Here is a 22,134-nt window from a genome sequence, read left to right as displayed (position 1 = left end):
GGGGCGATTTGTTGAAGGTCGAGGCGGCGAGTCCTTCGTCGTCGGAGTCGGACGATGAACAATCCGAGTCCCACTCCTTGCCAAGGTGTGCCTCGCCCTTAGCCTTCTTGTAGGTCTTCTTCTTTTCCCTCTTCTTTTCTTGATCCTGGTCACTATCATTATCGGGACAATTAGTAATGAAGTGACCAACCTTACCACACTTGAAGCAGGAGCGCTTTCCCTTCGTCTTGCTCTTGTTGGGATGCTCCTTGCGACCTTTGAGCGCCGTCTTGAAACGCTTGATGATGAGGGCCATTTCTTCCTCGTTAAGCCCGGCCGCCTCAACTTGCGCCACCTTGATAGGTAGCGCCTCCCTGCTACTTGTTGCTTTGAGAGCAACGGTTTGAGGCTCGTGAATTGGGCCATTCAACGTCTCATCAACATATCTCGCCTCCTTGATCATCATTCGCCCGCTTACAAATTTTCTGAGTATTTCCTCGGGCGTCATCTTGATGTACCTAGGATTCTCACGAATAGAGTTAACAAGATGAGGATCAAGGACGGTGAAGGACCTTAGCATAAGTCGGACGACGTCGTGGTCCGTCCATCGTATGCTTCCATAGCTCCTTATTTTGTTAACGAGGGTCTTGAGCCTGTTGTACGTTTGGGTTGGCTCCTCCCCCCTGATCATCGCGAACCTTCCTAGTTAGCCTTCCACCAACTCCATCTTGGTGAGCATGGTGACGTCGTTCCCCTCATGTGAGATCTTGAGGGTGTCCCAGATCTGCTTGGCATTGTCCAAGCCGCTCACCTTATTGTATTCTTCCCTACACAATGATGCTAAAAGAACATTGGTAGCTTGTGCATTCTTATGGATTTGTTCATTGATAAATATAGAATTATCCGAACTATCAAATTGCATTCTGTTTTCTACTATCTCCCATATACTTGGATGAAGAGAGAACAAATGACTACGCATTTTGTGACTCCAAAATCCGTAGTCCTCTCCATCAAAGTGAGGAGGTTTACCAAGTGGAATAGAAAACAAATGAGCATTGGAATTATGTGGAATACGAGAGTAATCAAAAGAAAAGTTCGAGTTAACCGTTTTCTTTTTCTCTTCGTATTCGTCGTCCTTTTGAGAAGAGGAAGATTCGTCGCTGTCGTAGTAGACAACCTTCCTGATGCGCCTCTTCTTCTTTCCGTCTTTCTTCTTTTGACTTGAGACGGAGTCATTGACTTTGTCGTCCCTTGGCTCGTTGAAGATGGACTCCTTCTCATTGTCGTTGGCCACCATCCCCTTTCCCTTAGGATCCATCTCTTCGGGTGATTAGTCCCTTTCTTGAAGAGAACGACTCCGATACCAATTGAGAGCATCTAGAGGGGGGTGAATAGGTGATCCTGTAAAAACTTAAAAATTAAAGCCACAAACTTGATTAAGTGTTAGAGCAATAAAGCCAAGTGGCTAGAGAGGAGTTCTTGCGAAAAACAATAACCACAAAGATATCAACATAGAGAGACACTGGTGGTTTATCCCGTGGTTCGGTCAAGTTCAACACTTGCCTACTCCACGTTGTGGCGTCCCAACGGATGAGGGTTGCAATCAACCCCTCTCAAGTGATCCAAAGATCCACTTGAATACCACGGTGTTTCTCTTCCTTTCACTATATCCTGTTTGCGAGGAATCTCCACAACTTGGAGTCTCTCGCCCTTACAAAAGATGATCACAAATGAACACGGAAGTAAGGATGGGATGAGCAACACACACAAGTTCACAACAATACACACACACAGCCAAGACTTGAGCTCAAATGAATATCACAAAGTTCTCACTAGAACTGAGCTCAAATCACTAAGAATGTCAAACGAGTGCGCAAACACGAAGTGTGAATGATCAAGAATGCTCAAAGTATGCTTGGTGTACTACTTCATGTGCCTAGGGGTCCCTTTTATAGCCCCAAGGCAGCTAGGAGCCGTTGAGAGCAATCCAGGAAGGCAAATCTTGCCTTCTGTCGACTGGTGCACCGGACAGTCCGGTGCAGATTTCTTTCCTGTTCTGGCACAGCCGACCGTTGGCGATTTGGAGCCGTTGGCGCACCGGACAGTCTGGTGCCCCCTTCAGACCGTTGGCCCGGCCACGCGTCACGCCCGGATTGCGCGGCCGACCGTTGGCTCACCGGACACTCCGGTGCACCACCGGACAGTCCGGTGAATTATAGTCGTACTCCGTTGATTGCTTCCCGAGAGCGACGTCTTCGCCGCGGATGGCTCACCGAATAGTCCGGTGCACCACCGGACAGTCCGGTGATTTATAGTCGTACACCGCCGTCGAATCCCGAGAGCGGACTGTTCACCGAGACTGGTCCTGGCGCACCGGACACTGTCCGGTCCACCCAGACCGAAGCTGTCTTTAGCTGCATACTGCCATCTCTTTTCTAAATTGTTTTCTCCTGATTCTAGCACTTAGACAAATATGTTAGTACACAAAAACCAATGTACTAAGTCTAGAATCATACCTTTGTAATGATTTGCACTTTGTCCACCATTTGACATAGTTTAACACATAACCATTTGTGTTGGACACTTAATCACCAAAATACTTAGAAATGGCCCAAGGGCACATTTCCCTTTCACTATGTCATAATCCAAGTATACTACAAGTTCATAACCACTACCACCATTAGAGGCAGAAGCAAAAACTGTAGTCTATAGAAAGGCAGTGGCACGAACAATCAGACAAATCAAGATTAAGAGAAATGGTAGAAAAAACAAACTCCAAGCACACTACCACCATCATCATAATTTTCATCAAAAGTTATTCATTTCTCACATGTATAGTGTTAGAGGGACAACCCTTTTCAAATAAAGCCATAAAATGCATCGAACTTAGTGTGCTAGTGAAGTATGAACTCGAACAAACCAAAAATCGAAGCGCGAATCAGAAAACCCGAGAGAGATGAAGTTTTGTTAGGGTTTTCTCAAAGTGAACTAAAATGAGAATCAACTCGGATCACGACCAAGAATTGCACTGTGAGGGCGTACGCAATGATCCAAAAAGTCTATCTCTACCAAAATCAATCCCCAACAGTACCCATGTCGCGATAACTTGAAGGTTCTCCACAAATCCACAAGAGAAGATGAAACAAGAAGCTAAGAACACAAAACTTCAGAATTTTAGCAAGGAACAAACGACGGAGATTGAGACGTGACCAAAACATTTGGACTGTATCGATGACCCTTCTTTAGATTGAATCAATAAAGAACGAGTACACAGTCGAAGTACAAAATCGTTGTAGATCCTTAGTTAAAACTATAGTAGTCTAGAGATGGAAATATGAAAGCTAAAACCCTAAGCCAAAATAAATGGTAGCTAAGTGATGCTATACTAACCAACCCTCCCCTTTATTTATAGAGGGTTATTTATATTTCCTAAACTACACCTATTTACATAGAGTCTATCCACTATGCTAGAGGCAAAATCCTAGGTTTTTATCTGACGATCATGCGCTCCAAGTTGCCTCGCCTTGACGCACCATTCGCTGCGCCGCCACGTGCAGCCACCTGCTCCCTCCAGAACCACCACCGCCGAGTTTTGAGGCCCAAATTCAGCAAAACCTGCCATCTGTAGTTCAGGGTGGTTTTGAGGCTCAAACCACCAAAACCGCCGTGAGTATCGGACCACGTGTGCGTCCTCCACGACCACCCGGTTGCTCCAGTCCTTCAGCTAAGACCCAACATTCGTCCTTCACCGCTCCCGATGCATCAACACGAGCCTGTATGACCTTCACCGCTCCTGATCCATCAGCACGAGCATGTATGACCATCACCTCAACCGTCGACCATTGTCCTTGTGCTCCACACCTACACACCACAAGGCGGCCGACATGGTTGCACATATATAATCTCACACTCTGGTTAGTCCACTAACTACTTTAGAGTGCTACTCGTTGATAATCACTTTTCATCAACCCGAACCACAAGGGACAAGTCAACCTTATGTTCGCAATCTCCCCTTTAATGAGTGCATTGTTAACACCGGCACATGATCATATATAAGTAGAAAGAAGACGAAGATAAACTCACTCGAACGAACAAAAGCCAGATAGAAGCCAAACAAGTCATTCAAAGCGAGCAAAATTTGGTCCCCAAAGAAAATGGGCAACGACTCAACACGACCAAGCAGAAAGCAGTTAGTCCTCACCACTAGCCAGCAGACAAAACCAGATCCGAGCAAAAAATCAACACAAAAGCTGAAATCCTAAGAGCACCTAGAGGGGGGAGGGGGTGAATAGGTGATCATGTAAAAACAGTTCAACAAAACAAACTTGGTCTAAAATGAATTAGTCAAACAAAATACCAAGTTCGAATGAAGAGTGAGAGAGGAGAGAACTTCTTCACTTAATTGCTCTTACAAGATTAGTATTAAACTTAGAGCAATATGAAAGTGAAGTAAAGTGCTAGAAGAAATATAATCATAATAAAGTAGAAAGACAAGTGACACAGTGATTTTTATCCCGCGGTTCGATCAAACGTGAAATGCTTACCTAATACATGTTATGGTGTCCCAATGGACGAGGGTTGCACTCAACCCCTCTCAAGTGATCCAAAGATCAAACTTGAGTACCACAGTTCTCTTCCTTATAGCAAATTCACGAAGTGAGGAATCTCCATAATTTGGAGTCTCTCACGCCTTACACAATCGATCTCAATTAAACACAAGAGTAAGGGGGAAGTCGATACACACACAAGAGACAAACTTGCAGCAACACACACAAAAGTCGAGAGAGGAGCACAAAACAGCACATGGGATTACAACTCAGAACAAGTGCTCAAATCTCTATCTAGCAAAGAAAAAGCGTGAATGTGATGTCTAGACGTTGTAGAATGTTCATGAGGAGCTTGGTGGTGTGCACCATGTGCCTAGGGTCCCTTTTATAGTCCCAAGGAACCTAGGTGACAACACCTAGAGGGGGTGAATAGATGATCATGTAAAAATAGTTTAACAAAATAAACTTAGACTAATATTGGATTAGTGAAAACCAAGTTCGAGAGAGAAGGACTAGCGCAGTAAATTTCTTCACTTAATCGCTCTTCACAAAGTGAGTATTAAACGCAGTGATTGGCGTCCGAATCGGCGCCAATACCAGCTTTTAGACCTTTTTATGAAAAACTGGGCTTTTGATTCTAGAAAGCCAATGATAACTTTTCAGTAATGTTATTAGTTTTCTAAACTCAGGAAGCTATAGAAAAAATCCATAAAAACAGGCTTCTCAGCTTTTCATATAGTCCCAAATTTTCTGAGTTTGTGTCTTTCTGTAAGCTAAGCTGGACCAAAAAACTAGCTATTTGTTTTAGCTTTGGGTCACCCTAAGAAGTTGTCGAGAAGCTCAAACAAATAGGATGTAAATCATTGTACATACATGTCCTAATAACACGCTCGATCATAATTTCCGTAAAGTCAGTACTCTACATCCAGTCCAAACAATCGATCACAAAATTTTAAACAAAATGCCAGGAGTAAAATGCATCTGCGTGAAACTTTTTATAAAAAAGCAACTCACAAGAAAGCATCGGCCCTCAAATCCAGAAATCCTACGCGATCGTGATCCAAACACACTTGCATTCAAAAAATTACAAATGACAGGTGGTCCTGGGGCCTGTACTTTCCTACCACGTGCACCCTTTGACCGTACTCTCAATTTATTATTTTCAAAAAAGAAAAATGATCGCCAAAATTTTCGCTCGCTTTTAGCCATTTATTACTCTGAACGATCTCGGCCCGTCGGCCGCCTCCTCTTCCCCTTCCGTTCCCTTGCGTTGGTGTTTCTATTCATCGCTGACGATTGACGCTAGATTGCCGCGACCCTCGGAATTTCAGTTCGCGGTTGGGGCATGGAGGAAGAGGAACTCACCTCCGGCGGCGGCGACGCGGCGTTGCTGGCGCCGGAACCGCGCGAACAGGCGGCCGAAGAGGGGAGGTCACCGCGAGACGCGGAGGCGTTCGAGGACGCGGTGGAAGAGGCGTCCGCCGCCTCCACGTCGCCGGTGGCGTGCTGCAATGGCGACGCCGCGGAGACTTCGTCTCCGCCAGCTTGGAAATCGCAGGTCGACGGGCCGTCGGCCCCGGAGGAAGCGGAAACGTACGAGTCGCCGTCGGCTTCGTCGTCGGGGTGTGCGGCGATGGAGGTGGAGTCTTCGTTGGTTTCTGAATTGCGGGAGGAGCCGGGGAGGGTGGATGCTGGAAGCGCCGCGTCGCCGTCGGGGCAGCGCGCGGGAGGCACGGAGGAGCACGAGAATTCGATGGCCACGCCGGGGGCAGGATCGCCGTCCAGGGAGGAGACGGACTCGTGTATGCACTCGGCACCGTCGTCCCCGCCGCGCTCGGCCTCGTCGACGTCGTCCCCGCCGCGCTCAGCCTCGTTGACGTCGTCTCCGCCGCTGCCGCAGATTAAGCAGCAGTCGCGGCATGTGCGAACCGGCAGCTTCCAGCGGTTCCGTGAGCAGATGCAGCGCGCTTGGAAGTGGGGGCCTATTGGAGGTGGAGGAGGTGGCGAGAGGAGTCCTAGGGAGCAGTTGTTACGGACGACTGTGAACATTGAGGCTATGGCGAATCAGAAGCGGCACTGGTATCAAGTCCGCTCCAAGTCGCAGGTGTGGAACAACCTTTTTTCTCAATGGTCCTTATAATGATTGTGCATTTGTATGCAATTTTTCAGTAGCGGTGCACAACTCAAAATTTGTGAACGGATAGTGAAGGGATAAATCAGTCAAATAGTTTGAGAGTTTAGCTTCACCTTGAAATTGACAAGTTCACACAATCACATGAAAGGAAGTAATATAGTCAGATTTTCTATTTGGTGCTGTTTCATACCGATTAATTATGCAAACATAGTTTATATAAATGGTACTACCTCCGTTTTTAAATATTTGTCGCTCGCTAGTTCATTTTTGAACTAAACCGTAATAGATAAAAAAGAACAGAGGGAGTACTACTGTTTTAGCTTCTGATGCTCATCATTGAGCTTCTCTTGCAATATTTGATATGTACCTAATATCAAGTTGCCTTGCGAATTCCATCTTATGCAGGATAATTGGCAATATAGGGAACCGACATCGCTCTTTGAACATTTTTTCGTGGTTGGTCTCCACTCTTATGCAGATGTCGGAGTAGTTGAGGATGCTTTTGCAAAAAAGAAAGCTTGGGAATCTAATGTAGCACGATCAGAGATAGTAAATCTTAGAAAAAACCAGTATCGTGGGCCTGTACCATCTATGGAACCCCAGGTAAGAGCTTGAAAACAAATTTAGTTATACTAGTTCATGTTACTTAGTTGTTCTAGTTTACATTGGTGATTGGCTTTCTGCCGCATGACAAAGCTTATAGAGAGCATGTACTGTCAGCAGACTGCAGTATGGTATAGTTATAATCTATTGGCGTACAGGAACCCTTCTTTGGAGAAAATGAATGCATTATTTTTTTTAATAGACACCGCTTCTGTTCAGCTTTATTTTGTTTACAGATGCACACTGTTTCTATGGTAAAAATATACGCACCTTTCTGTTTGGGTGGGAGGGAAGGATTCAACACCTGGCTCTACTCGTTTCAATTGAGCACAAAAGACTCAGTTTGGTGCTTTTTATTGACTCTTCATGCTTAAACCTTCTTTTATAAATAAATTGTGAAATAAGTGCCGAGGTCAAATTTCATAGCAACGTTGGAATTTCTCCATAAATTTAGTTACAGTTAGCTGCAAATTTTGGCATTTAGTATATTCATCTGATCTCATGATGAAGTCCTCCTGTGTTTAGTTTCCATCTGGTGAAAGCTACCTAGACATTCAAATTTGGATAGTCCAAGTTTCATGTGCTTGGGGTGGGTGGGTGGGGGGGAATCAGTTTTGTATATTATGTTGGTATGTTAGGAAAGTGTATATTTATTTTGGACTTTAGGGACTTGGCCCCTACGGCGGTATGGCCTAGGCTGATTTGCATGTTTTGACAAATGGTTTATAAAGTACATTTGTCTTTGTTAGAATATTAGTGTGCCCACATCTCCCTATCAACTTAAGTTTTTGTATTGAACTGATTGTTGCATGCAACTCAATATGGTATCAAAGCTAGATGTCTCGAGTTCGAATTCTGGTTAGCACAATTATTTAAAATAATTGTTGCTCGCTCCTCATTCACATATGAAGTCTAAGTGAGTATTCACATGAGGGGAAGGGTTAGAATACAAGTGAATTGTTCACCTCCCCTCATCATCTTAAGCTTTTGAGTTCAATTTGTCGGTGCATGCAACTTAATAGTCTTGTACAGTTGCATAGACTTTCAATTTGGAGCATACTGTGTGAGAGGCTGACAAGTAGAGGATCCAAATGTTGGTGGCACATTTTTTTTGTTTAGTGGTTTTTGTGATGGTGAAGGGCAAGTCTGGTGCGGTGGAGAGAGCTGTCTCACCGAGTCACCAAGTCGTAGGTTCGCAGCAGCCTCTCTGAATTTGCGGAAGAAGGCTTTGCCTTGGTTTATCCGTTCTCTAGACCCCACTTATGTGGAGCCTTGGGGATGTGTCTTCCCTTTTTTTAGTGATCTTTGTGATGGTAGTGAGAATGGCCATTTTTACTTAATCATGTATTATCCTTTCTTACTCTTCTTTATCTGATAGAAACTGATCAAAGAGCAACTTGCAGATTCTTTTCAAGTATCCACCTGGAAAGAGGGCAGAAGTTAGGGAGGCTGATTTGCCCTCATTCTGTTTTCCTGAAGGTGTAAAGGTTAGTTACATAAACTTCTTGGGTATATGAATAGGGATACACCTACACCTCTTATGTGCCACAATGTGTTCACTGAGTTATATAAAGATAATTGGCTTCTGTTCTCCTTACCTTGTGATTATATTGATGGAAGTTGGTTTTCTTTTAGCATTGATAACTTCTTTCATTTTAGTCATTCTTATCTGAACTTGTTTACTAATTACTATTATTAGAGCCTGAGCTAAATTAATCTTGAGCAGCGCAGGCCGCAGGCTAACAATTTAACCGATAATGACATATCCTTACGTGCTTTTACATGAATGCTTTCATTCGTGTATTAAGTAGCCTTAGAAACGGACAATCACACCAATCTGTTCCTTTGGCTACTCCATATTTTTTATTCCAAATTTAGTCTTTTCTTTTCTTTTTGTTCTGTTATGATACGATACACAACAAATTTTTTGATAATTTTAAAAACTTAAAATTTCAGGCTCGCCTAATAGAGAGGACTCCATCCATGAGTGACCTGAATGAAGTGATATTTGGGCAGGTGAGAAATTATAGCAGAATTCAGAAAACATCATGGACTCCTGGTATTGGTGGTTGTCTGTTTTATATTTTACTGGCTAGTGGCTACCAGTGGTATTTAATAAACCAGTTCTTTAGATAGACTAATGCTACACATACAAAGTATCCTACAAAAACTCTACCTACATGCTGAAGTGGACAACTACCACATTGTGAAAGCTTCAGTTGGTAAATTCAAATCACCATGCATGGTTGTGGTCACTGGTCATCCATGTCAGCACATAAGTATTATCCATTCAGATAACAAGTTTAGGCTTGTGCTAAGCTAGTGATTAATGACATATTTAGGGCCCGTTTGGCAAAGCTCTAGCTCCTGCTTTTTTAGCTCCAGATCCTGATCCTCGTGAGGAGCTGATCCTCCTGATTCTACTAGAGAATCAGAAACATTTTTAAAACCGTTTGGCAAGTAAACTGATTCTTGTCTGCCGAGAGTTGGTGGTCTATGGCGATTGTCTGTTTTATCCTTTGCAGTTCAATTTTGTTACAAACCAATAAGTAGGATGCATATACGGAAAAATTATGAAACAATAACATATAACATATTCTCATCATAGTAGTGCATAAAATGGTCTCAAATGTTTAATTCATAAATTGGCTCGTTATGTTTTTGTCCAATGACAATTGCGGGTAATTTCGATCAAACTTTAAGGGGAGGTCCATATTTGGTTGGTTGAAGAGCTGTTTTAAGGGAGGGTGGAGCAGGTTTTTTTTAGATCCCACCTTTCTTCACAAAAAACGATTCTCAATCTTTCGGCTCCACACGAGAATCAGTTTTAAAAAATACCCGTTTGGCACGGCTCCTCCAGATCCTCGCTTAGAATCAGGAGCTGGAGCTGTGCCAAACGGGCAGTGACTCCAACTAACTACTGCCTTTTCTTTCTCCGGTAAGAAAAAACATACTAAAGGTATTCGTTTGGCAAAAAAAAAACGTTGAGGAAAATAATACTTGCGGATCAAAGAACAATCTAACGGCTAGAGTTTCGTTTGTAGTCTAATGCTCACGTGGAGAACTAGCATATCTCTATTTTATCCCTGAATGACTATACTTCTAGCTATTTCACATGGAATTCTAGTTTGAGCAGTTAAATTTTCATACATAGTGGCAGTGACAGCTGCCAATGTCCATTCTTTCGAAGTGTTCGATCTGCTAACTTGTATAACTATTTTTTTACATAGGAACATCTGTCTCGAGATGATCTGTCTTTTATCTTCTCCCTCAAGGTTTGTTTATATCTTCCTTTTTTTCCTTACATATGCAGTATTATTGCATTAAGAAGAATCTTCTATTTTATAATTCGTGGATGTTAGTATCTAGATTATCCTGATATTGCATGTGTTACGAGTAGCACTTATAATCAATATGAGGGCACTAGGCCTATATCTATAAACCGATACAGAATAGAGATTGTGTACATCAAGGACTCTATATATGAGACCGAATACAAGGACACATGCATAAGTATCTAACACCCCATCAACTCAAAGTGGATCAAACACACTGGGTTTAAAAAGATAAAAAATAAAACTTATACTGAAATATGGTCTGCACCTTTGTGAAGAAACCCGTCAACTGAAACTATGAAGCCACATAGCGAAGATCAATCACATCAATCTGAACATGTATATGAGTGTAATAGGCATCAATAGCTATATACTTAGTAAGCTCATGCTTGACCGGATCACGAGCAATATTAATAGCATCTATACTGTTAATCAAAAGAGGAGTCAACATAGAGAAGAAAGCACCAAAATCTGCAAGCAACCATCGTAACCAAGTTACCTTTGTTGTCACAACAGCCATAGCAAGCAACTTTGCCTCTGTACTCAAACGAGAAACTGTTGTCTGCTTGTTGGTCTTTCAAACAGTAAGAGCCACCAGCAAAAACACAATATGCAAAAAGAGATCAACGATCAGATTAATTCTTAGCCTAGGTAGTATCAGTGTAGGCGTGTAATTGTAAAGAACTTTTTAAGGACTTAACAGTCACAGAACTGTGAACGTGACAAGTTCACAGGCGGAGGAGCGATGCAGGAGGCCACACACGGATCTTGACAAAGTAGAGGTGATCAACGCGAGCGAGCAGAGGCGGTCGGTGTGGGTGGCGGATTGCGCGGGTGGGAGGAGGGCAGACGAGCCAGCTGACAGGAGCAGGCGTTGGCAGGTAGTCGCAACATGCACCGGTAGGTGGGCGAGAGGCGGGCATGTGGACAAGGCGATCACCGGTAGACAGGTTGTCACAACTGACGTGCCAACTTTGACGAGCATTCACAAAGATGAGCGCCGCTAGGCTAAAGGAGCCGACTGTGGAGATGTGCAAAGTCGCAAGGCGACGGGACATAGCTACCATACGACATGAGAGAGGAACGATTAGGAAAAAAGAGGGCAAAATACAGAACACAAACATACACCCAAACACACACACACACACTTCTAAAGAACACACCAGGACAGGGAGACCTGCCACGCAGGACCCGACGTCTACAAAGCAGAAACACGGTCAGCCAAACCAATGCTCCCTAGCTGCTTGGCTCCAGCTAGAACCCAGTAAGCGAGCTCATCAAGGAAGGATCTCAGCACCTTCGCAATGGAAGGGGACTCCTCATGGAAGATCACTCGGTTCCTATGAAGCCAAAGGCACCATGCCCCAAGGATGATAGCACTGTTGAAGCCCTTCTTCTTGTCTTTGTGGATCTGATTGATCACTCCTTCCCACCACTCCACAAAGGAGGCCTCCACAGGACTAGGAATAAGGTATACCATACTATGAATAGCACTCATAATCAATATGAGGACCAAATATACATTGATACATGATAGAGACCGTCTACAATAAGGACTCTACATATGAGACCGAATATAACAGGCACACATGCATAGGCATCTAATAGCATTTTCCTACCTACAAGTTTCAGTCTTATTACATCTCTTGTTTGAAGTTTTTAATATTTTTGTTTATGAACCAGGTATCAGACAATGCGCCACTATATGGTGTTTGTCTGCATGTTCAGGAAATAGTTCAAAAGGCACCTGGTATACTAGGTGCTGTCTCACCCTTAAACCCTACTTCCTATAAGCCCAGTCGTTTCTTGGTTTCTGCACCACGTTGTTACTGTCTACTTACAAAGGTACCTTTTTTTGAGCTACACTATGAGATGCTAAACAGGTTCGTTTTCAGTTCTAACATATATGTATATATTTTTTGATATTGATATAATATTTCATCAATTCAGTTCTAAGGATGTGGTGGTGTGTCTATTCTATGAACAGCATTATTGCACAGGAGAGGCTTGACAGAATAACACAGTTTGCTAGTGAAATTACTCTAGCTGAGCCAGTTCCTCGTCCTATTAAAGAACAAGATGGAGTAGACGGTGATTTTGATTCCTCAAATGGGATTCCATATATTGACTGGACAGAATATGCTGTACCTGTCAACAGTATATCAGGTCTCATTTCTTCATCCAGTATTCCATCAGAAAGGGACATGTCTTCATATTTGTTCAGGAGCTGGGAGCCTAATTCTTCTCAAAGTATATCTGGTAGTGAGATTTCAGATTCTAGTTATGTAAGAGAAGTTGAGGAGGCAAGGCATAGTTTCCAGCATTATGAAGATTGTATAGTAGAGAACTTGGAACCACGTTGTGATAGCTTTGGGAGAGCAAGTTACATGTATGATAATGGGCATACTTCCCCAGATCTTCTGTCCATGCATTCTCCTGCCTCTAGCAGATTAGAGCGTGCACAAAGTGTGGAGTCTTTAGAAAGGTAAACCTTAAAATAATGATTTCCTGGTATTGTGAAATGCAATTTATGACATTAGTCATGTCTGCTAGGAATAATTTGAAATCGTTGAATCTTTTTTTCTCCGGAATTGTTACTGATCATGTTGGAATACATATCATTGTGAACTGTTACACATCTTGTATGACAGTTCAGTCAAAGGTGCAACATCAGATGAAGAATATGAAGTAAATGTGAAGCATGAAGTGATTGTTGATGATGAAAAAGTTGTAGGATGGGCTAAGGTTTGACTGACATATTCACGCTCCACAAATACCATCAGATGGCTCGAATTCTTACTGATCATATACATTATGGTTTTTTAGGCACACAATAACGAACCTCTACAGATTGTGTGTGGTTACCATGCTCTTCATCTGCCACCTCGTGGTGGTGAACTTGTATTCCGCCCCCTTGAACATCTCCAACCTGTGAAATACTCCCGGCCTGGATTACCCTTGTTGGGTTTTGGAGAGGAGATTTTGGACAATGCTTTGACTAGGGCAGAAAAAAATAAGGTATATGCTTGACCTATCATGACTCTAGCCTATAGTATCATTTCTCCACTTCCCTAATCTTGAAACTTGAATGTAGATCAATTTACATTTGGTGGCTGCAGAAGAAGCTCTTGCATTGTCGATATGGACTATGGCTACAGTTTGTCGTTCTCTGTCTTTGGAAAGTGTATGTTGTGCTACTCCCAGTTTTGCAGTTTATAAAAACAGTACGGGAGTCCCTACTGCTATGTATTATAAAATATTATGTTACAAAAACTCAAAGAAATCATGTAAAAGGGTTCATAAACCCTGCAAAATGAAGCAACCAATTAATTCAGCGTTGAATTGAGAAACAACTACACACTTAGTTAGTAGTTCGTTTGGAAAGAATATTTAAAATGTGCTCTTGAATTCAGAACAATTTATATGGGCAGAAAGTTTGCTCTTCAATTTCTAGGATCCTCTTTAGTCAGACTCGAGACTCAAAAACTTTTATCAAGATATAATATTCAAGCAAGATTTTTCTCTATCTTTATTTTTTTGGCTGTTTGTGAAATTCCACAAATAAGACCTATATGCTCTAGCATGACTTATTTTCCTCAATCTACAGGAAGAAGTGAAGTGAGAAATCTCATTAGTTCTTGATCCAACCAACCATTTTTTTGAACTGTAAATACAGCAGGGGAACCCCCCACTCTAATAAAATTTTCTTAGAACCAAAGAAACATTTGTGCAAACAAAAGAAAAGGAGAGCAAACAAAAAAAAAGACTGTACAAAGCCTGAGCAGGGTGAGAAACAAAACTTAGCCAAAGACGCTTAACAGGGAAATGAAAGCTGGTCTTTTTGAATCACAAAACACTTTACTTTTTGCAATGTAAAATATAGGTACTTAAGACCACACTAAATATAGGTCACATCCATGCAGTTCTGTTTGTTCAGTTCGATCATTACTAACCCATTTTAAGATCATACATTTGGTATCATGGGGTATAATATAAATGGTAATTGCTGTCTTGGCTGTTCATTTTTGCATAAAGTTATTATTTTCTCCTGAAGGTGCTAGGCTTATTCACTGGAGTTTTGCTGGAGAAGCAAATTGTGGTAATATGCCCAAATCTGGTATGGTTTTATTTGAGCATTGTAACAGTGTGATTTAGTTTCATGTCATCCTTGTTCCCACTAATTCAAGTGCTTCTCTCAAATGCTTAACTGCAGGGTGTTCTGTCAGCAATTCTTTTGTCTATTATACCGATGATAAGGCCGTTCCAGTGGCAAAGTCTGTTGCTTCCGGTAAGTCCTGAAAGATTTATGTTTCTTTTAAAACAAACCAACTTGGGAGGATCTAGATGACTTTATATATAAAGAATAAACAAGACCCATATTCACTCGATAAGGACCCAAACTCGTTTCCTCATTTTTTTGAATACTATATTTGTAATTTTATTTGTTTTGATATTGGATCATAATAACTTGACCTTCGATCTTCTTGTCCTTGCATTTACCGTGTTATTCACTGCTCATATTTATCAAATCATATCATTTGCGATAGGCATAAGATTATGTCGTGTGACTGGATAATTGGATCAACCAGTTAGTATTATATTACCCTTTATCTAATCTTTAGCATTGTATATTTATTTATTTTGCGAAAGGATCTCTAGTTGAGTTGATTAGGTGGTCTGAGCAGCAGTCCTCAGGTCCTGAGTTCGACTCCACATGTGAGCGAATTTTAGGATAGGGTTAAAAAATTCCCTTGTTTGTTTCACGACAAAACACAGGTCTAAGACCCATCACTGATCGTGGTCGTTCTCACATCGGCTACGATGCCTGTGGGGCAGGGATTTCGGGTTTTCTCGACCTGTGTAAGGTCTTATTCTTTTTAATACAATGCCAGGGCTGTCTACCCCCCCCCCCCCCCCCCCCCCCCGCATGTCAAGTCTATTTATTTATTTTTATCTTTAGATTTGTGGCTCTTGCAAAAGTGCCTCTAGCTGAGTTGGTTTGGTGGTCCTAGTAGCACTCCTTAGGTCCTGAAATTGACTCTTCGTCACTTTGTGGGAGCAAATTTCAGATTGGGGTTAAAAATTTCTCTCGTCTGCCCCACATCAAAGCACAGGTTTAAGGCCCAGTCTTGGTCACTGTCGTTCTCACATGGGCCACATGCGCTATTGTGCCACTGCGTATGGGTGGTGTAGGGGTTCGGGGTCACCTAATACAATGCCTTGGGACTGTCTTATCCCACACAGGTTGAGTTTTTTTTTATAAATTTGTGCCTCTTGCAAAAAGGTCTTTAGTTGAGTTGATTAGGTGGCTTGAGTAGCGCTCCTCAGGTCCTAGGTTCGACTCCACATGAGAGCGAATTTCAGGTTGGGTTAAAAAAAATCTACTTGCCTGTCCCTCGCCGAAGCATAGGTTTAAGATCCGACCTTTCGTGGTTGTTCTCAAATAGGCTATGGTGTATATAGGTGAGGCGAGGGTTTGGTGTTGAGAATAGCCCCATATTGTGTGTTGTGGGTGGGCAAGCATGGTTTATATGTTGAGTGTGCAACTCCCTAAGGGCTGATTTGGTGACCAGGGATCACAGGGGGATTGGAGGGGGTTGAGGGGGAAATTAGTTCATTTCCCCATCAATCCCCTTGTCACCAAATCAACCCTAATGGGCTAGCTTTTTGGGGGGAGTGTTGGCCCAACAGACCTATAGCCTGCTATTGTTGTGCGTTCGGGCGTGTGTGGCGCGGTCTGACGACCTGAGTATGTCTGCGGGTGAGCCGTGTGTGTGGGCGACCCGACGGGCGTGTCATATGTCATCGGCCTAGTTCCAATAAATGGTATCGGCGCCAGGTTGGCCCAGTGCATTTTCAGACAAATCTCGACTCACAATGTGAGGGAGAGATTGGTGAGAATAGTCACATTGCGTGTTGTGGGTGGGCAAGCGTGCTTTATATGGTTGAGGGTGCAACCCCCTAATGGGGTACCTTTTTGGGGAGTGTTGGCCAACAGACCTAAAGCCCGATGTTGTGCGTTCGGGCGCGTGCGTCGCGACTCGACGACCTGGGTATGTGTGCGGGCTACCCGGCGGGCGTGTTGTATGTCGGCGGTCCGGTTCCAACATTTGGGGGTTTTCTTGATTTGCGTGAGGTATTTTTCTTAATGCAATGCTTATGGGTTGTCTTAAAACTCAGCCGGGGAGGGAAAGACCGTCCTCCCGGTATTATATTAAGAAGAGACCGAAACAATGGTCCCGACCGAGAAAATCCCCGAACCCTGGCCCCCATCACTAACGGGCCGACGTCAACTGTCCACTCTGCAACGGCCCAACCGGAGGGTGGCGCACAGGACATCGTAACCCGAGAGCGGATGGGGCATAGCGAGAGGATTTTTTTAACCAAGCCTGAAAATTCGCTCCCGAGGGGAATTGAACCCAGGACTTGGAGGTGCTACTCGGAAGTCCTTAACCACTAGGCTAGAGGCCCTTTCACTCTTATGGGTTGTCTTACTCTTACATCGCTCATTGACATCGCGGGTTCTACTTCGTCATCAACATCGATTACATCGTCATATACAACTTTGACTGTGCGGCCTAGGCGAGCATGCAATGCTGGGGGACACCTTCCCGCGTTGCTTGTCTTTATTAGGTCTTTGTCCTACTGATTAGGTCTTCATTGTCAACTTGGAGTGCTACCGGTGAGCGTGAGGCCGCTGCTGCCCCTGTGCACGCCGTCGCCGCCGGTCATCCACCACAACCACCATGCTCTGCGTCTCGACCGCTCGCTCCCTAGCATCCACTTCCGCCCGGACGACTCGCCTTTAGGTTTGACGTGTTCGCTCCCGCACAACTTCTTAGTCCAACACAACCACATCAACGTTGTCGTCTCGTTCCCACCTACTTCATCTACTTCGATAATTGCATGCTATGCCGACATCTTTTACAGTTTTACCTCGTAGTTTTGCGCACCGCAACCGTCGACAAGACCTTCTGTTGGAGTGTTGGCTCCTCAGACACTGATATATGGTTGAGACACTCTACCTCGCACATCTAGTATGGGCAACACCAGTGTGTGCTTTCACCCCTGACGCATTGTTGGTTTTGACAAACCCAACCCACGCCTCGGTTCAGGCGACCTAATTGCATCGACTTCGGCATCGACCCTCCCATTTCCATCCCGTCTGCCTCGATTGCATCGTCGCCTTTCGTCTACAACGGTCCTGACTACGTCAACACTGACATTGTCCCTCTTTCATGACAACTGTCTTGACGCGTCTCCGTCATCACCATGGTGCCTCTTGTGTGCTTGCAGCTTCACCAACATGCAAAACCCGACCATAACTACGTCGTCCTCAGCTATCTTCAGCAGGTTTCTTTGACCATAGCAATTGTGTCCTTAAGCTCGGCTACCTCGACATCGTCACAAAGGGCTACCTCGACATCGTCACCTTCTTCTCCAATGACAGCATGCGCGGTGCATCACCCGTGATGGCTGCAGGGGATATTAGCTTGTCAGTTTCTCCAATCTCACTGTTTGTAGTGTTCCGCTGTGACTGTGGGGATGTTAAAGTAAATAGGAATAGTACCATATTGTCTACACACGTGGGGGTGTTAGTCCTATGTACCCTATATAATCAGCCTATGAGGCTCAATGCAATACATCCATCCAATTACACCAATTCTATTCTCCTATAGGTGTTCTCTTTATTTGTTATGATGTGTTAAAAGTATCCACACTTATGTGCTAGTGTCCTAGAGGTCCTGGGTTCAAGTCAGCCTCCATGCAAAATAAGCACGAGCAAGACATTCTGTAAATTCCATTCACCTGAACCCACCGTGTGTCGGAACTTTCAGCACTGGATACATCCATTATTTTAACTTATAGCATAACACAATTTCTCACAAAAAGTTGTCAAATAAACATGCTTGCTTTAGGTTTATTGTAAATGCAAAAGCTCGCATGGCAATCAAATTAGATCATTTGGATGTCTATTGCTTTTCAGATTCTTCCGAGGAAATTGATTGATTTTCTTGATGCCCCTGTACCTTTCATTGTAAGTTTTTTGGGTTCTTGAAGCCCATTTATTTTGTTGTTATTATTGAGTTAATTTACACTGACCGTAGACCATAATTGCTAAATTTTAGCAATTTGTATTTATTATTAAGTCTCAGTAATAGCTGAAGTGTAAACAGTAATCCAGTTTATTTTATAGGCTGGTGTACAACATAAACCCCCTGATATCAAGATGAAAGGATCTAGTCTTGTCAGGGTCAATGTCCAGAAAGATCAGGCAAGTATACATTACATGCTATTTCCTCATAGTGAAAAAACATGTTGGGAAGGAAAAGGAATATCTAAAACCTTTTTCTTTGGTAAAAGAGCATAATTGTTATCTTTTTTTTGCTCTAAGTTCATTGGATTGTACTGCCAACCTGTTCTTTTACGTCAGCCAATCATGAATCTATTGCACACTGCTAGATCTTGATATTTATTGGGACATCATTTATGAGGAAATATAATCATGCACTATGGTGCAAGCTGAATGTTAGCCTTGTATAAAAAACACGCAGGTCAAGGCATGTTCACTGCCTCGACTTCCACATTACAAGGAGCTCGTTTCTAATCTCGGTCCACTTCATGCCAGACTATCGTGTGAGAATTCTTTGGCTAAGAGACATCCCATCTATAAATGCAATGAAGTTCAGGTACTAATTTTTTTACCACTTTATAGATTTATCATTTTACTTTCTAGTTTGTACCATTCATTTTTTTTTTCTCTAGAAGGAAATTATCTCTGCACTTGATCATTTAAACTTCTATTGGTTATCCAATTTAGTTTTTGAATGATAAAACATTACATATGGATATTATTGCAGGCTGATGTAGCTTGGAAGTTCTTAAATATAATGAGAACCTACTTGGAATCACTTTGCTCTGACCTGCGCTTTCATACCATTACAAATGTACAGTCAAATAATGACAGGGTTAGCAATACGAACATTGTTCTCTACCCTTAATAATTATGTTCTTTGTTAGTTCACTTAGACATCGTAAAATCCATTTGAGTAATGTTAGCCCTGAATGATCAGGTTTCTTTGCTTCTGAAAGACAGTTTCATTGATTCGTTCCCCTCAAATGATAGACCATTTATAAAGGTACGTATCTTATTGTTTCACACAGCAGATTCCGTGTTTATTTTCTGTAAGAAAACCACATATAGTTGATGGAAGTAGCAGATTTCAGGCCTTTCTGTCTGGGCAACGCGTAAAGTGTCAATAGATAAGCAGATCCTCATTGATAGGGTTTTTCTTGATGGAACTCATATGATGCTGTCACGCTATGCGTGTTTCCAGTAGAATCAGTTTTTTTTTTTTTTTTTTGTCGCTGCTGTATTTTTTCCCCATTTTGCCTGCATTCTCATTATTCTTAACATGGTGCAGCTCTTTGTGGAGACGCAGATGTTTTCTGTTCTATCAGATTCTCGACTGTCCAGTTTCGAAAATGAACGGACATAAAGGCATTGTTCCAGTGGAGATCAAACACAGTGATACTCTCTGCTTTGGTTTTGGCGTCTGCTTCCTGGTGCTACCTTTACATGTCATTTCCAATGCGCAGGGGATTGGGAAGATAAAAACAAGGCACGTCGCGTGGAGTGCGGAGGATTTCGATTTTGCCGAAGCCACATCACTAATTAGAAGTGTTCTGAAAAGTATCTAGGCTCGTCTGCAATGTAAGAAGAATACGACGGACTCTCAGGTTATAGGAAATAGATGCAACCCGATCTTCTAAATGGGACCGAGCTACATGTGGCGCACAAGGAAAACAAATGATGATGAATATAGTTGGGTTTCTGCTTGCGATCTTGTTTTGCTATGTAACACTAGTGTGTAGTGACTTAGCTATATTTCATATAGGGAAAAGAAGAACCCTGTATATAGGTGAAGTTATTCATTGGAGTTACGCGTCCCCGGTTTGATCATGTAAATCATGACCTGGTGCGCAAGAAACCGGCATCAGTTTTGAATAGGGAACGTTTTGCAATTTAGTGCATTTAAGGCCATGGAGTGGAACAACTTCGACGTATGTTCGATTGGACCTGCTATATCATCACTATTCACAGCAGCTACTGTTTTGCTAACCTGTTTGTGTAAATGGATCCTTGATTGAAAATATCTAATTAGATCCCCCAAATGATGACATCGATAATAACGAAACACCGCTAACTCCACTCGTAATAGTCGGAAGGAAAACATGTTGTAAATTGCAACATTCTAACAGAGGCACAGAGCCATGCCCTGCTTCGAGTCCGTTGAACCGCATGCTCTGCCGAAACTATGCTTGCTGTTTTGGTTCAACATACTCCAGTTCTCAGAAAGGACTGAAAGGAGAGGCGACGGCTAGCTCAGCAAGCAAGGGCAGAAGAAGCAATGCAATCTAGTTCTAGCACTAGATATCTGTCGCGGATGTGCAACGGTCTCTAACATCTCACCCACCTTTGGATCATCAATGGGACCGCTACAGCCTGGTGATCGGTGCATCATCCAAACTTACGATTAACCGAACTAATTAACCATTCAGACATTGGAATCAGCCCACAAGACCACGCATCACGATCCGATTAACCTGCTTATTAGGTTGGTGCGCCTCGGTTTTTGTTGGGGCAACATTTTTTATGTCCATTATTTATTCCGTTATAAATTATTTAGCCGTTCCATTATAGTCTCTCAGCTATTCACTCATTCAACCATTTCATTACGGTTGCTATTATAATTTCAGTCATTCCGTTACAATTACGATTTTAGTTGTTCCATTAGTCTCAGACATTTGATTATTCCACCATTCTGTTACACTTTCGATCATTCTGTTATAGTTTCAGTCATTCCGTTAATGTTACAGTTTCATTCGTTCCATTACAGTTTCTGATATCACGGAGGATTTTGTGTCCTTGTTTGCTTTGATCGACAAGGACTGGGGGAGGAGAGTCCTCCACATTAACAACTTCTAAAGTCTTCTTGGGGACTTTCTTGACAACTTTTTTTTTCTTCTCTTTTTCTTTTTGGAGGGACAGGGGCTTTCGACTGTGTTAACAGAGGGGGCCCGGTAGAGGCCTTTTCGCAAAACTGCTCTGAAAAATGACTTGGCCCTGATTCTTTACAACACTTTGGAGCCCATTCTAGTTCCTGTGGAGGCCAGTTATATACCAACATCTATATAAGAGTCCATCAAATTATAGAATTAGGTATTTCAGACACTATAATCTAATGACAAAGAGATTATATGTTCCAGTGGGCGAGGCACTATTAGAGAATAGGATGCTACAAAGCAATCCTTTGGATAATCACCAATGTTGATGAAGAATTGCTTCAAGTGGCCCTTCACGTCGACTTCTAACAAATCTGCCTTGGAAAACTGACTAGACATCGAATCCAATCAGCCGCAACATGGGCGCATGAGAGTTCCAAATATTTCACCTCGACAATTCTTTTTGAGGCGACGACCACAACATCGATAAATCTGGAGGCTGGATCACTCATCCACTCAATATGCTGAG

The 22,134-nt window shown here is 42.8% G+C and overlaps 1 protein-coding gene across 9 annotated transcripts; it reads left to right on the top strand.

The window, feature by feature from the left end:
- Positions 1-5,724: 5,724 nt before the first annotated feature.
- On the top strand, positions 5,725-20,666 carry LOC103640447 (uncharacterized). 9 transcript variants are annotated; one of them, XM_020543988.2, is made up of 19 exons: positions 5,725-6,630; positions 7,066-7,263; positions 8,667-8,750; positions 9,220-9,279; positions 10,494-10,538; positions 12,282-12,481; positions 12,586-13,083; positions 13,250-13,343; positions 13,425-13,616; positions 13,693-13,782; positions 14,653-14,715; positions 14,812-14,886; positions 18,586-18,636; positions 18,796-18,873; positions 19,154-19,288; positions 19,460-19,567; positions 19,673-19,738; positions 20,024-20,127; positions 20,199-20,666. In XM_020543988.2, exons 1-18 carry the CDS (start codon positions 5,872-5,874, stop codon positions 20,096-20,098), a joined length of 2,871 nt encoding a protein of 956 aa, XP_020399577.1. In that variant the 5' UTR covers positions 5,725-5,871; the 3' UTR covers positions 20,099-20,127; positions 20,199-20,666. The 9 variants fall into 9 exon arrangements, 6 of the variants coding, with proteins under 6 accessions (XP_020399577.1, XP_020399579.1, XP_020399576.1 ...); XR_004852869.1 differs by having other exon boundaries at positions 19,228-19,288; positions 20,024-20,666; XR_004852871.1 differs by having other exon boundaries at positions 18,784-18,873; positions 19,228-19,288; positions 20,024-20,666.
- The last annotated feature ends 1,468 nt before the right edge of the window (positions 20,667-22,134 follow it).

Source organism: Zea mays, chromosome 9 (genome assembly GCF_902167145.1).
Source record: "Zea mays cultivar B73 chromosome 9, Zm-B73-REFERENCE-NAM-5.0, whole genome shotgun sequence".
NCBI lineage: Eukaryota > Viridiplantae > Streptophyta > Magnoliopsida > Poales > Poaceae > Zea > Zea mays.
This window is presented reverse-complemented; position numbering and strand designations above follow the sequence as displayed.

Coding starts and splice junctions, on each gene's coding strand:
- LOC103640447 (XM_020543988.2), top strand. CDS start 5,872: ATGGAGGAAGAGGAACTCACCTCCGGCGGCGGCGACGCGGCGTTGCTG. Junction 7,264..8,666: donor TACCATCTATGGAACCCCAG/GTAAGAGCTTGA, acceptor AGCAACTTGCAG/ATTCTTTTCAAGTATCCACC. Junction 13,783..14,652: donor GTTCTCTGTCTTTGGAAAGT/GTATGTTGTGCT, acceptor TTTCTCCTGAAG/GTGCTAGGCTTATTCACTGG.